This window comes from Mus musculus, chromosome 2 (genome assembly GCF_000001635.26).
Source record: "Mus musculus strain C57BL/6J chromosome 2, GRCm38.p6 C57BL/6J".
Lineage (NCBI taxonomy): Eukaryota > Metazoa > Chordata > Mammalia > Rodentia > Muridae > Mus > Mus musculus.
Genome location: NC_000068.7, coordinates 14,410,099 through 14,424,397, shown reverse-complemented (window position 1 = coordinate 14,424,397; position 14,299 = coordinate 14,410,099). Strand labels below are relative to the sequence as shown.

At 39.7% G+C, this 14,299-nt stretch overlaps 1 protein-coding gene across 2 annotated transcripts in view; it reads right to left on the bottom strand.

Annotated features, from left to right (window-relative positions):
- The window catches only part of Slc39a12 (solute carrier family 39 (zinc transporter), member 12), a 106,662-nt gene that overhangs the window by 70,580 nt on the left and 21,783 nt on the right, over positions 1-14,299 (bottom strand). For both annotated transcript variants that reach the window (XM_006497481.2, NM_001012305.2), the window contains exon 7: positions 4,170-4,342. In XM_006497481.2, the coding sequence (XP_006497544.1) occupies positions 4,170-4,342 (173 nt within the window). The remainder of the gene's footprint in view (positions 1-4,169; positions 4,343-14,299) is intronic.

Sequence of the window (14,299 nt, the reverse complement as noted above, 5' to 3'; positions counted from 1 at the left end):
TATAATTCCTCATGTTGTGGTGAACCATCACCTATAAATTATTTTCAGTGCTATATTGTTTTGTAATTTTGATACTATTATGAATCATAATGTAAATATTTAGGGAGATAGACGTTTGCCAAAGGGATTGCAACCCACAGGTTGAAAACTGCTGTTCTAGAGAACCCTGTCTTAAAACAACCACTGGAGCATATATATATATATATATATCCAAAAGATGCTTCATTCTAGCACAGAGACACTTGCTTAAACATGTGCACTGTTGCTCTATTCATAATCACCAGAAATTGGAAACAAAATAGATGTCCCTCAACAGAAAACTGGATAAAAGCAAATACTCCTATTCTAAAAAAATAAGAATAAAAGTAGTAAGAACCTACAGGCAGACATTATACAGAATGAGAGACCACAGAACATTCAACCCCAAACAAGATGTCTACATCGAAGCCCTCCCCTCAAGGTTCAGGAAACCCTGTGAAAGATAAGGCAGAAAGAATGTAAGAGCCAGAGTTTATAGAGGAACATAGGAAACAAAGCCCTCTCAAACAGCATGATTGATGTAGATACAAACTCACAGAGACTGTGGCAACACAGAGGGCCTGTACAGATCTGCACAGTTTGGAGTCCTAGAGCTGGAAGGAGAAGTGGACACAAGGCACAATCTCAACCCAGAAACATCTCTAATTGATAACAAATTGCAAATAAAAATGCAGTTTCCTTCAGGGGACTCTCACTGGGGAAACAAACTAGGGTAGGCTACATGCCCAGAGGGCCAACTGAAAATTAGCTCAGTGACATCTTTGGAGGTTCCTTGTCTTATAATGTTATATCTTATATAATTTTACCTTATTATTTTCATTTTATTTTCTCACCTTTTACCCCGTAGTACTTTGCATATATATTATGGCTTCTAGTTTAGTGTTTTTGTGAGATTCCGGAGCATGCAAATGAGTGTAACTGTCTGTTTCTTGTGCCTTCTCTTGTTTGTTTGTTTGTTTGTTTTTCTTGTTTTATTCCAATACAATGCGTTAGTTTTATTTTATTTTATATTTTATTTTATTTTTATCAGTAGCCTGTTTATTTTCTAATGAGAAACAGAAGTGGGTATGGGGATGGAGAGCTGGATAGGAAGGGATGTGGGGAAGACCTGGGCAGGCTACAGGGAAGCCATAGTCAGGATGTATATGACTTGATGGGAAAATCTATTTTAAATAATGGGAAAAAATGAAAGAAGGGAAAAACTTTCAATGACTTAATTAGCAAAGAGAAAACCTAGAAGTTGAATGAACTCAACTCTTTCTGTGGAATGCCATGACACCTGAAATCATTCAAATTTCAGGGCATGTGAAAATCTCCATGAAGTAGTGTGATCAGTATCAGAAAAGGTCAACAACACACAACAGAGATAAAATTTGACTAGCTTCTGCTAATGAATAGATGGGTGCCAATGCTCTGTTCTAGCACCTGGCCTTGGTTTTTACATTCTGCTGGTTTATTTTCTGGAAGTCGCTGTGTGTAGAAATGCTTCATAACATGTCAGTATGCTGTACACGTGGAACACATGCAAGGGTCAATGTGCCCTCATATGCCTCTCCAATTAAACTGTTAATTCAGTTCTACCTGAATAAAAAGGTCTACCTGAGTAATCAACTTTCCTCCAGTTAACTTAAGCTTCACATTCAGCACCTGAATGACTTTAAGATTGCTTGTAGGCAATCATCACCTGGTATATTCCGTTTACAAGACAGCAATTTGTGAAATAGCTCACTGGTTTGTAGAAGTAGGAAAATTTGAGCTCCAAAAAAAGAAAATGGAAACTATATAAGGATATATCTTATATATCTCATATATCTCAGATAGGTAGATAGATAGATAGATAGATAGATAGATAGATAGATAGATAGATAGATAGATAGATAGCCTTGGGATATATATCCACCAAATAAAGAATAAAATACTCAGAAAAAATAACTGCATTTCTCCTGATGCCTTTCTTGTTTTTATTCTCTGAATAATATAGTGTTGCATTTATTTTATAGTGTATCACATACTTTGAGTGATCTAAATATCATTTAAAATAACAAGCTATACATAGGATGTATGAAAGTTCTAAATAATTTTCCACCAAGAGACTAACATGTGTGGGCTTTCATACCCTCAGAAGTCCTAGAACCAATCCCCTCTAGATACCATGTGTACACATGTAAGCACGCATGTACACTTAAAACTAAAAACCAGACTATGGTGGTCTACTTATTCTAATTTGTTTGGTAAAAACACTAATGTCTATCCACCTCATACTCATAATGATCAGTATTTCATAAAGTATGGAGCATTATAGTACCCTACAGCTAAATAAAAGAACAACTCACAATCTTGGGTTAAGACAGATCTTTCCATTGAATACATTTAGCAGTTATAAAATCAACCAAGCAGTGCTATCCTCTTCCTTCTGTACAGATCTCTGAAACTGCAGATAACTTCCGAGGTCTACTGCTATCTCCAGCTCTCCCTCGTTACATTAGATCTTTCCTCCTCTTCCCAGTAACCCTTGTCCTCATCTCTTTTCGCAAGCCAAACTGCTGCCTTCTAAATACCACAGACACAAACTAACGATTTCACTCAGACCTGCAGCATTTTCAATGCACCCCAAGTCCAGGCTTGCTCCCCAGCTGTGCCCTGCTCCTTGGAGCCTCCTGCTATTTCCCATGATCCCAGTGACCTATAAAATGGCTATGGCCATTGCCTTGTGCCAATACACGAAGTCTTGAAATATTTCCTGAAAACTGGATTCTGGGGGAACTTAAAACCAATAGTGGCTTGTTTGATTTCTCCAATGCTAACTTTGCAAAATTTTTTAATATCAAGTAATTGTTGAGCCTCTAAGCAACAACAGTGACCCCAAGGAAATTGCCAGAGGCTTGTAGAAATGTTTGTCATTCCATACTTCACAGAAGGCATGCTCCTTAGTCTGCTGTCACCATCTCTATTATAAGCAAATGACAATATCCTTTGCAGTGCCTTCTGTCTCACCTCTGCCACCACCTCAAGTTTAGTCCTTCTATTTCTGATGAATAAAAAAGCTTCAGAAGACTTGAAGAGATGGCCACTTTCCTGATGCTTCAATCCAGAAGATTCCTTACACTCATGTGAAAAGCTGGATGTCACAGCATGTATCTGTACTCCGGAGCTGAATGAGATGGGTGGATCCCTGTAACTCAATAGCCACCAGTGTAACCAAAGGGATGAGCTCTCCTCAAACAGGGAGGAGAGGAGTGACTGACAAAGACACTGGTGTTGATTTCCAGGGTCTACACTCATGCCCAAACACATACATATATAACCCACATATGTTCACGAGCATACACATGAGCATGTACACACACACACACACACACTCACACACACACACACAGAGCAAAAGAAATCCAAACACCATTACTAAGGTGAGGAAAAGAAGTCTCTTCCTCAGGGATCAAAGACAAAGATACCCACAGTGATTCTGTGGCAGAGACTTATGCAGGATCAAGAGACAGGCACCCAAAGAATAGTAATCCAAGAACTTATTTCCACCTTAGCTCTGCAGGGGCTAAGGTAGGAATTGAGATTGCTCAAACTTTGAGAGAGGTGATACTGAGTATGGAGCCTCAAGATATAACATGACACTTGTCAGCTACTTTTGGAGAAGGTACCACAGCCAGAGTCTGGAGTGAATTGAAAGAAAAACAACCTTCCCTCTTCCTTCTGCCATGAATTTCCCCTGGTGCTTACCATTGGCAGAAACAAAGCAAAAATTCAACTGGCAAGAAACATGAGAAGAAACAAACTTGGGGGCCAACACAACAACAGAAAAATGGATCTGATGCATGAGAGTGGAGGGAAGAAGCTGAGAAAGTCAGAATCACACTTGTAGAGATATATGTGTGTGTGTGTGTGTGTGTGTGTGTGTGTGTGTGTGTGTGTGTGTGTATACACAGGACATTTGCCTTCTGATAATGAATATGGACCACAATGTCTCTTCTCTTCTACAGGTTCAGAGATACTTAGGGCAAATGGTATATTTCCCAAGGAAAACACCACCCATTGTCTTTGTTTACTAAAGTTCACACTCAAAATTGTGCATAAATATCTCAAGTTTTGGAATGAAAAAAAAACAAAAACAAGATTACCTGAGGTATGAGATGGAGCAGGGCATCCCCAGAGAGCGTCCCCACAGCCAAACCCACGAACAGCTGTAAAATAAGACTGTAGTTCTCCTCACAGCTGTGGAAAAGGACCAGCGCTGTCCCAAGCATGGAGCCCAAGGTTAGGAGTGTCACTGCCACTGTACTGTAGCCATATTCTAGTCAAAAAAGAAGATAAAGGCTGTCAGTGTGCACTGCTCACCACTCACACCTCAGCTAGCAAAAATTCAAATCCACTCTCCGCTGATAACAATCCAAGGGGACACACATGGATTTCTAAGTGTTGTATGGGATAGAGGATTATTTTTATTTGTAATGCAGAGTGAACTTATTATTCCTCCTCCCCAGCCCCCAAGGTGAAAATACAAAGAAGGTGAGGACTTCAGGGGGTCATCAGGTTGGGAGAACTCTGTTCAAGTGGATGAGGTAGATGCTCCATTAGGAGGAGACAGTGAGCTTGTTCCATTCTATTAACCAGAAAGTAGACTCCATCACTGCCACCATTAAACATACAATCTACCAATACCTTGACCTTGAGCTTCTTCGCTTTCAGAAGTGTGGGAGACAAATTTCTGCTCTTTATAAGTCACCAGGATTATTTTATTACCACAAAGACTAAGAAAAGAAGTTTTTGTTTGTATCACTCTGCCCCTACCCCCACAGGCTTTGAGGCTATCCTCTGCTTTATTTAAAAATCACTGAAACAAGCACATCCCCAATCTACCTATCACCCACAGAAAAAGGTAGGTAAGCCTCAGTCAGGTAAATGCAACACTAGCATTGAGAGACACTACTACTGAGTCCAGCTAATTACACTTAAGTACTTTAAAGGTGAGGAAGTTGTGCTGAGAGAATGTGGAGCATGGCTCCACTGTAGACCACGACTTATACACAACCTGAGCACACACTTCAGAAGAACTGGTTTCTAAAAGCTTTGAAAACTATTCGATATATAGAAGTTAATGACATTCTCAATAACAAAACAGCTGATCGTAGAGGTGAAAACCTGATAATATAAATTTTTACAGTTTGTATTTTAGATTCTTACAAAAATTCTTATAACCCCTAAAGTATATTCCATGCATCTAGGTTCCAGACATTGGCTTTATAATCAGTAAAGTAAATGTGGTAGTTTGGATTGATTATTGACTTGCAGAATCTTGAATCCCCTAGAAAACAAATCTTAGGGACCTTCTCACTTAGGTTATTGATGGTGGCAAGATTTACCTTCTATATAGAAGCACAATCCTATGAACTGAATAAAACAGAGAGAGCAAGTGGATTCTCCTGCTTTCTGACTTCATATAGAATGGAATCAGATTCCTCAGGTTCCATTATGATGGGCTGTTCCCTGGAACTGTCAATCACAGCACATGCATACCCTCCCTTCTTTAAGTTGTGTTTCTCACAGCAACTATAAAAGCAGACAATTCAATAAGAGTTTAAGATTAGTTTTCTTTTTTAATTAACTTATGTGTATGGAAAACTAAGGAGCAAATGGAACCCTTCAGCTATCATGGTAAATCCAATTGTGGTTTTACAGATTTTATTTTTATTATTTTTAGTTATTCACATGTGTGCACAAAGCACAGCTTAGAATAAGCATGGGAGGAACCAGGATTGTCAATCACACAAGACTATGTCCTTCAACATGCGAATGCTAACTGGTCAGCCAGAATGTCAGAGTGAAAAGAGGCCAATCAGCCTGGTGATCCTTTGCTTGTATATTAGGAGCCAGTCCACCTGAATCCTCCAATATCCTGAATATTTTAGGCCCTAATCCTACAGTGAATAGAGCACATCCCTAAGAAAAAGGTCCCAAAAATTTTGCTTCCTTCATCAATTCAATCTATCCTTATGTGCAATAAAGATCTTTCCTCTAGGTCTTAGCCATAAGTTCTGTTTATCAACAGAGGATTCATTCTTACTGTAAAGGTCACAGGTTACAAATTCTACTGTGTTGTAATGTGTAAGAAAAATAAACTATGAGTTCAGTCCCTGGAGGTCTTGGCCCAGTGCCTACAAAGATGGTAGTGTCCCAAGTTTCATTCTGTACTTCACATTGGATCATCCCACTTGTGCAGGTGGGGGCACAGTGAGGGGGTGATTGAAGAACTAGCGTGTCTCTAACTTAGACTTAAAAGCCATTTTAGATCCCTTCCAGTCGGCACCAGCACCGGGTCACGTGGGTGTGGAGTCAGCAGACACCCCCCAAAGTCCCTAGAGGACTCTCCACGTGATCTTAGGACCACTGGTGAGTGGAACACAAATTCTGTTCCAATCCAACCGTGTGGGACCTGAGACAGCATTAGGGAAGCAGAAAACCCAGCCTGACCAGGGTCACTAATCCCTTCCCATCAGCTCCAGCACCTGGTCACCTTGGGTGCTGAGTCAGTGGACACCCCCAAGGTCCCTAGAGGACAGCTTCTGAGGCAGACCCCAACTCGGACTTCAGATATCCAGCACCTTCCCTGCCAGAGGAGAGGTGTCCGCCCTGCCGTGAAGGGCTTTGTCTGAGCACCTGGGGAGCCATCTTGGCTCCCAGATCCCTCTGAGACTAGTCTGCACAGGTGAGAATGTGGAATACAAAAGCCAACAGCTTCTATGACAGGCCAAAGTGACACAACTCCTGGGACGGGTTCTGTTTCGGGCCTTCATCTTCTACCAGGAGGCAGGTCCAAAAGCCAGATATCTGTGCACCTTCCCTGCAAGAGGAGAGCTTGCCTACAAAGGGTGCTCTGACAACTGAAACTCAGAAGAGAGAGCTAGACACCCAGGTCTGCTGACAGAGGCTAACAGAATCACAGGAGAAACAAGCTCCAACCAGAGACAACTAAAACAACTAACTCCAGAGATTACCAGATGTTGAAAGGCAAACATAAGAATCTTACTAACAGAAACCAAGACCAGTAACCATCATCAAAACACAGCACTCCCACCTCACCAAGTCCTGGGCACCCAAACCAACCCAAAAATCTAGACACAGATTTAAAAGCATATTTCATGTGATGGTAGAGGACATCAAGAAGGACTTTAATAACTCACTTAAAGAAATACAGGAGAATACTGCCAAAGAGTTACAAGTCCTAAAAGAAAAACAAAAAAACACAACCAAACAGATAGAAGTCCTTAAAGAAAAACAGGAAAACACATCCAAAAAGGTGAAGGAAATGAAGAAAACCATACTAGACCTTAAAAGGGAAGTAGAAACAATAAAGAAAACCCAAAGTGAGGCAACACTGGAGATAGAAACCCTAGGAAAGAAATCTGGAACCATAGATGTGAGCATCATCAACAGAATACAAGAGATGGAAGAGAGAATCTCAGGTGCAGAAGATTCCATGGAGAACATCAGCACAACAATCAAAGATAATACAAAACGCAAAAAGATTCTAACTCAAAACATCCAGGAAATCCAGGACACAATGAGAAGACCAAACCTACAGATAATAGGAGTAGATGAGAATGAAAATGTTCAACTTAAAGGGTCAGCAAATATCTTCAACAAAATTATAGAAGAAAACTTCCCAAACCTAAAGAAAGAGATGCCCATGAACATACAAGAAGCCTACAGAACCCCAAATAGACTGGACCAGAAAAGAAATTCCTCCCAACATATAATAATCAGAACAACAAATGCACTAAATAAAGATAGAATATAAAAGCAGTAAGGGAAAAGAATCAAGTATAAAAGGAGGCCTAGCAGAATTACACCAGACTTTTCACCAGAGACTATGAAAGCCAGAAGATCCTGGACAGATGTTATACTGACACTAAGAGAACACAAATGCCAGCCCATGCTCCTATTCCCAGCCAAACTTTCAATTACCAGAGATGGAGAAACCAAAGTATTCCACAACAAAACCAAATTTACACATTATCTTTCCACAAATACAGCCCTTCAAAGGATAATAACAGAAAAAAAATACAAGGACAGAAACCACACCCAAGAAAAAGTAAGAAAGTAATCCCTCAACAAATATAAAAGAAGACAGCCACAAGAACAGAATGCCAACTCTAACAACAAAAATAATTGGAAGCAACAATTACTTTTCCTTAATATCTCTTAATATTAATGGACTAAATTCCCCAATAAAAAGACATAGACTAACAGACTGGCTACACGAACAGGACCCAACATTTTGCTGCTTACAGGAAACCCATCTCAGGGAAAAAGACAGACACTACCTCAGAATGAAGGGCTGGAAAACAATTTCCAAGCAAATGGTCTGAAGAAACAAGCTGGAGTAGCCATTCTAATATCTATAAAAATTGACTTCCAACCCAAAATTATCAAAAACGACAAGGAAGGACACTTCATACTCATCAAAGGTAAAACCTTCCAAGAGGAACACTCAATTCGGAATATCTATGCTCCAAATACAAGGGCAACCACATTCATTAAGAAACTTTAGTAAAGCTCAAAGCACACATTGCACCTCACACAATAATAGTGGGAGACTTCAACACACCACTTTCATCAATGGACAGATCATGGAAAGAAAAACTAAACAGGGACACAGTGAAACTAATAGAAGTTATGAAACAAATGGATTTAATAGATATCTAAAGAACATTTTTGTCCTAAAACAAAAGGATATACCATCTTCTCAGCACCTCATGGTACCTTCTCCAAAACTGACCATATAATTAGTCACAAAACAGGCCTCAACAGATACAAAGAAAATCAAAATGTCCCATGCATCCTATCAGATCACCATGGACTAAGGCTGATCTTCAGTAACAACATAAATAATAGAAAGCCAACATTCACGTGGAAACGAACAATACTCTTCTCAATGATACCTTGGTCAAGGAAGGAATAAAGAAAGAAATGAAAGACTTTTTAGAGTTTAATGAAAATGAAGCCACAACATACCCAAACTTATGGGACACAATGAAAGCATTTCTAAGAGGAAAACTCATAGCTCTGAGTGCCTCCAAAAAGAAACTAGAGTGAGCTCACACTAGCAGCTTGACAACACACCTAAAAGCTCTAGAACAAAAGGAAGAAAATTCACCCAAGAGGACTAGACATCAGGAAATACTCAAACTCAGGGGAGAAATCAACCAAGTGGAAACAAGAAGAACTATTCAAAAATCAACCAAACAAGAAGCTGGTTCTTTGAGAAAATCAACAAGATAGATAAACCCTTAGCCAGACTCACTACAGGGCACAGGGGCAGTATCCTAATTAAGAAAATCAGAAATGAAAAGGGAGACATAACAATAGATCCTGAAGAAATCCAAAACAGCATCAGATCCTTCTACAAAAGGCTATACTCAACAAAACTGGAAAACCTGGATGAAATGGACAAATTTCTAGACAGATATCAGGTACCAGTGTTAAATCAGGATCAGGTCAGTGATCTAAACAGTCCTATATCCCCTAAAGGAATAGAAGCAGTCGTTAATAATCTCCCAACTTAAAAAAAAAAAAAAAGCCCAGGACCAGATGGGTTTAGTATAGAGTTCTATCAGACCTTCAAAGAAGATCTAATTCCAGTTCTTCACAAACTATTAAACAAAATAGAAGCAGAAGGTACTCTACCCAATTTATTCTATGAAGCCACAATTACTCTGATACTTAAACAACAGGAAGTCCCAACAAAGATAGAGAGCTTCAGACCAATTTCCCTTATGAATATCGATGCAAAAATCCTCAATAAAGTTCTGGCTAACTGAATCCAAGAACACATCAAAACAATCATCCATTCTGACCAAGTAGGTTTCATTCCAGGGATGCAGGGACGTTTTAATATACGGAAATCCATCAATGTAATCCACTATATAAACAAACTCAAAGACAAAAACCACGTGATCATCCCGTTAGATGCTAAGAAAGCATTTGACAAAATCCAACACCCATTCATGAAAAAAGTCTTGGAAAGATCAGGAAATTAAGGCCCATGCCTAAACATGATAAAAGCAATCTACAGCAAGCCAGTAGCCAACATCAAAGTAAATGGTGAGAAGCTGGAAGCAATCCCACTAAAATCAGGGACTAGAAAAGGCTCCCCACTTTCTACCTACCTAATCAATATAGTACTTGAAGTCCTAGCCAGAGCAATTCGACAACAAAAGGAAATCAAGGGGATACAAATTGGAAAGGAAGAACTCAAAATATCACTTTTTGTAGATGATATGATAGTATAAATAAGTGATCCTAAAAATTTGACCAGAGAACTCCTAAACCTGATAAACAGCTTCAGTGAACTAGCTGGATATAAAATTAACTCAAACAAGTCAATGGCCTGTCTCTACACATAGGATAAACAATCTGAGAAAGAAATTAGGGAAACAACACCCTTCACAATAGTCACCAATAATATAAAATACCTTGGTGTGACTCTAACTAAGGAAGTGAAAGATGTATATGATAAGAACTTCAAGTCTCTGAAGAAAGAAATTAAAGAAGATCTCAGAAGATGGAAAGATCTCCCATGCTCATGGATTGGCAGGATCAATATAGTAAAAATGTCTATCTTGCCAAAGCAATCTATAGATTCAATGCAATCCCCATCAAAATTCCAACTCAATTCTTCAACGAATTAGAAAGAGCAATCTGCAAACTCTTCTGGAATAACAAAAACCCTAGGATAGCAAAACTCTTCTCAAGGATAAAAGAACCTCTGGTGGGATCACCATGCCTGACCTAAAACTATACTTCAGAGTAACTGTGATAAAAACTGCATGGTACTGCTATAGAGGCAGACAAGTGGACCAATGGAATAGAATTGAAGACCCAGAAATGACCCCACACACCTATGGTCACTTGATCTTTGACAAGAGAGCTAAAACCATCCAGTGGGAAATAGACAGCATTTTCAACAAATGGTGCTGGCACAACTGTCGGTTATCACGTAGAAGAATGCAAATTTATCCATTCCTATTTCTTTGTACTAATATCAAATCTAAGTGGATCAAGCAACTCCACATAAAACCAGAGACACTGAAACTTATAGAGGAGAAAGTGGGGAAAAGTCTCGAAGATATGGGCACAGGGTAAAAATTCCTGAATAGAACAGTAATGACTTTTCCTATACGATCAAGAATCAAAAAATGGGACCTCATAAAATTGCAAAGCTTCTGTAAGGCGAAAGACACCGTCAATAAGACAAAAAGGCCACCAACAAATTGGGAAAGGATTTTTACCTATCCTCAATTAGATAGGGGACTAATATCCAATATATATAAAGAACTCAAGAAGGTGGACCCTAGAAAATCAAATAACCCCATTAAAAAACGGGGCTCAGAGCTAAACAAAGAATTCTCACCCGAGGAATACCGAATGGCTGAAAAACACCTGAAAAAATGTTCAGCATTCTTAATCATCAGGGAAATGCAAATTAAAACAACCCTGAGATTCCATCTCACACCAGTCAGAATGGCTAAGATCAAAAATTCAGGTGACAGCAGATGCTGGTGAGGATGTGGAGAAAGAGGAACACTCCTCCATTGTTGGTGGGATTGCAAGCTTCTACCACCACTCTGGAAATCAGTCTGGCAGTTCCTCAGAAAATTGGACATAGTACAATTGGAGGATCCTGCAACACCTCTCCTGGGTACATATCCAGAAGATATTCCAACCGGTAAGAAGGACACATGCTCTACTATGTTCATAGCAGCCTATTTATAGCTGCTATATAGCCAGAAGCTGGAAAGAACCCAGATGCCCCTCAACAGAGGAATGGATACAGAAAATGTGGTACATTTACACAATGGAGTACTACTCAGCTATTAAAAAGAATGAATTTATGAAATTCCTAGGCAAATGGATGGACCTGGAGAGCATCATCCTCAGTGAGGTAACCCAATCACAAAGGAACCCACACAATATGTACTCACTGATAAGTGGATATTAGCCCAGAAACTTAGGATACCCAAGATATAAGATACAATTTGCTAAACGCATGAAACTCAAGAAGAATGAAGACCAAAGTGTGGACACTTTGCCCCTTCTTAGAATTGGGAACAAAACACCCATGGAAGGAGTTACAGAGACAAAGTTTGGAGCTGAGACGACATACTGGGGATCCATCCCATAATCAGCCTCCAAACGATGACACCATTGCATACACTAGTGAGATTTTGCTGAAAGGACCCTGATATAGCTGTCTCTTGTGAGGCTATGCCAGGGCCTAGTAAACACAGAAGTGGATGCTCACAGTCAGCTATTGGATGGATCACAAGGCCCCCAATGGAGGATCTAGAGAAAATACCCAAGGAGCAAAAGGGATCTGCAACCCTATAGGGGGAACAACAATATGAACTAACCAGTACCCCTCCCTACCTGCCTGGAGCTCGTGTCTCTAGCCGCATATGTAGCAGAAGATGGCCTAATTGGCCATCACTGGGAAGAGAGGCTCATTGGTCTTGCAAACTTTAAATGCCTCAAAATAGGCGAATGCCAAAGCCAAGAAGCAGGAGGGGGTGGGTAAGGTAGTTTGGGGGGAGGGTACAGGGAACTTTCAGGATAGCATTTGAAATTTGAAATGTATATAAAGAAGATATCTAATAGATTAATAATAATAATAATAATAAAGCCATTTTATACTTAAGATAAACTAGGTTCATTACTATTTGTGGTGAAACATGTTTCTCAGTGATTGGGCTATGCCTCAATTGTAACTTTAACTACAAATGGTACCGTACTGCCTGTTCCAAGAATGATGATCAAGTCTTTGTTTCAAAAGGTTAATAACCATCTTGCAACCCTACCTTTGTTTCAAAGGGCAGTTATGGCCACCTTCTTATGACTTCCTGTTATTATAACCATATTGTCTTTGTTTCAAGAGGCCATTGGGAATAATGTGTTTATACTTATTTTCTGCCCTGTAACCCTGCCTATTTTGCCCATCAAATTGCCCATTTGTAAATTTCCTATCCCTTGCCTTCCTTGAATCCAATGGTGACCTATCCAACCCCCATCTTAGGGAGAGGCAGTCTATATATATTTTAAGCTTACTAGCTTGCCTTAATTGCTTGCTTTAATTCATTTGGCCATGATGATTTGGGTCAGTTGTCTTTCTCCTCCCATCTTTGATATTAACATTGTTTGACATATAAAAATGTCTATGTTTATGTGGAGCAATATGTAGGTGCCTATGTAGGCAGCTGTAAGCTATTTGACATGGATGCTCAGAACCAAACACAGGTCCATAAGAGCTGTCTACACTCTTACCTGCCAAGATGTCTCTAACCCCTCAAATGTTGTCACAAAGAAAATATTCTCTTACACTGTGTTATAATAGACGAAGGCTTGGGGAGGGGAACATGAAGCTATATACTCCTAGCTCAGGGGCTATTGGAAGTCAATGGCTGCTGGTGGAGGGGTGTGATCTCTCTGCAGGGGTGTGGCCACTGATAGATTTCCCAAGTTCAGCTATATGGCTCCACACTAATTAACATGAAGGCAACACTAACTGGATTCCCTGAGTTTTGTTGTTTGTTTGTTTGTTTTGTTTGTTTTGTTTTTAAAGAAGAGAGCAAGAAGTTGGGAGATGTGTTTGTTAGAGGGCTCTGGGTAGTGGAAAGGAGACCTAGAGGTAACTGATCAAGATACAGTGTATCCATGTATGAAATTGCCAAAGAACAAATTGCAAGTATTGTTTTTAAGTAATTCTCCTTTCCTACCACACTTGCATGTTTCTAGGTTTGCCCTTCACATCAGATCCATGTTAATGATGTAAGAAGCTCTAGATTTTAAGAGCTGCTTTGTTGGTTCCCAGCTCTCACTTCAGAGGGATAAAGGTTGTTGGTAATGTCCTGAGAAAAGGCAGGAAGCTGCCAGTCCTTCTTCTCACCTCCTCTGCCTTGGCTCTCACCTTCACTGTGCAGTCCCTCTATAATGCTCTAGGAGAAAATGAAGAGCTGGCCTTGGTAGTTTGGAAATATGAAAAGTTAGCTGTTCCATAGCTACACGAATACACAGAGCACTGCTGAACTATACAAACAAAAATAATTGAGGAGTTAAGAGCCCAGGCCAGTGGTACAGCATGTGCTTAGAATTCATAGTCCTGGCTCCCTTCCTCTGCATCTAAAGCAAAAAATGAAGGTAAATTTTATGATGTGCATATTTTACAACAGTTAATTTTAACAACTTTAAGGATGGC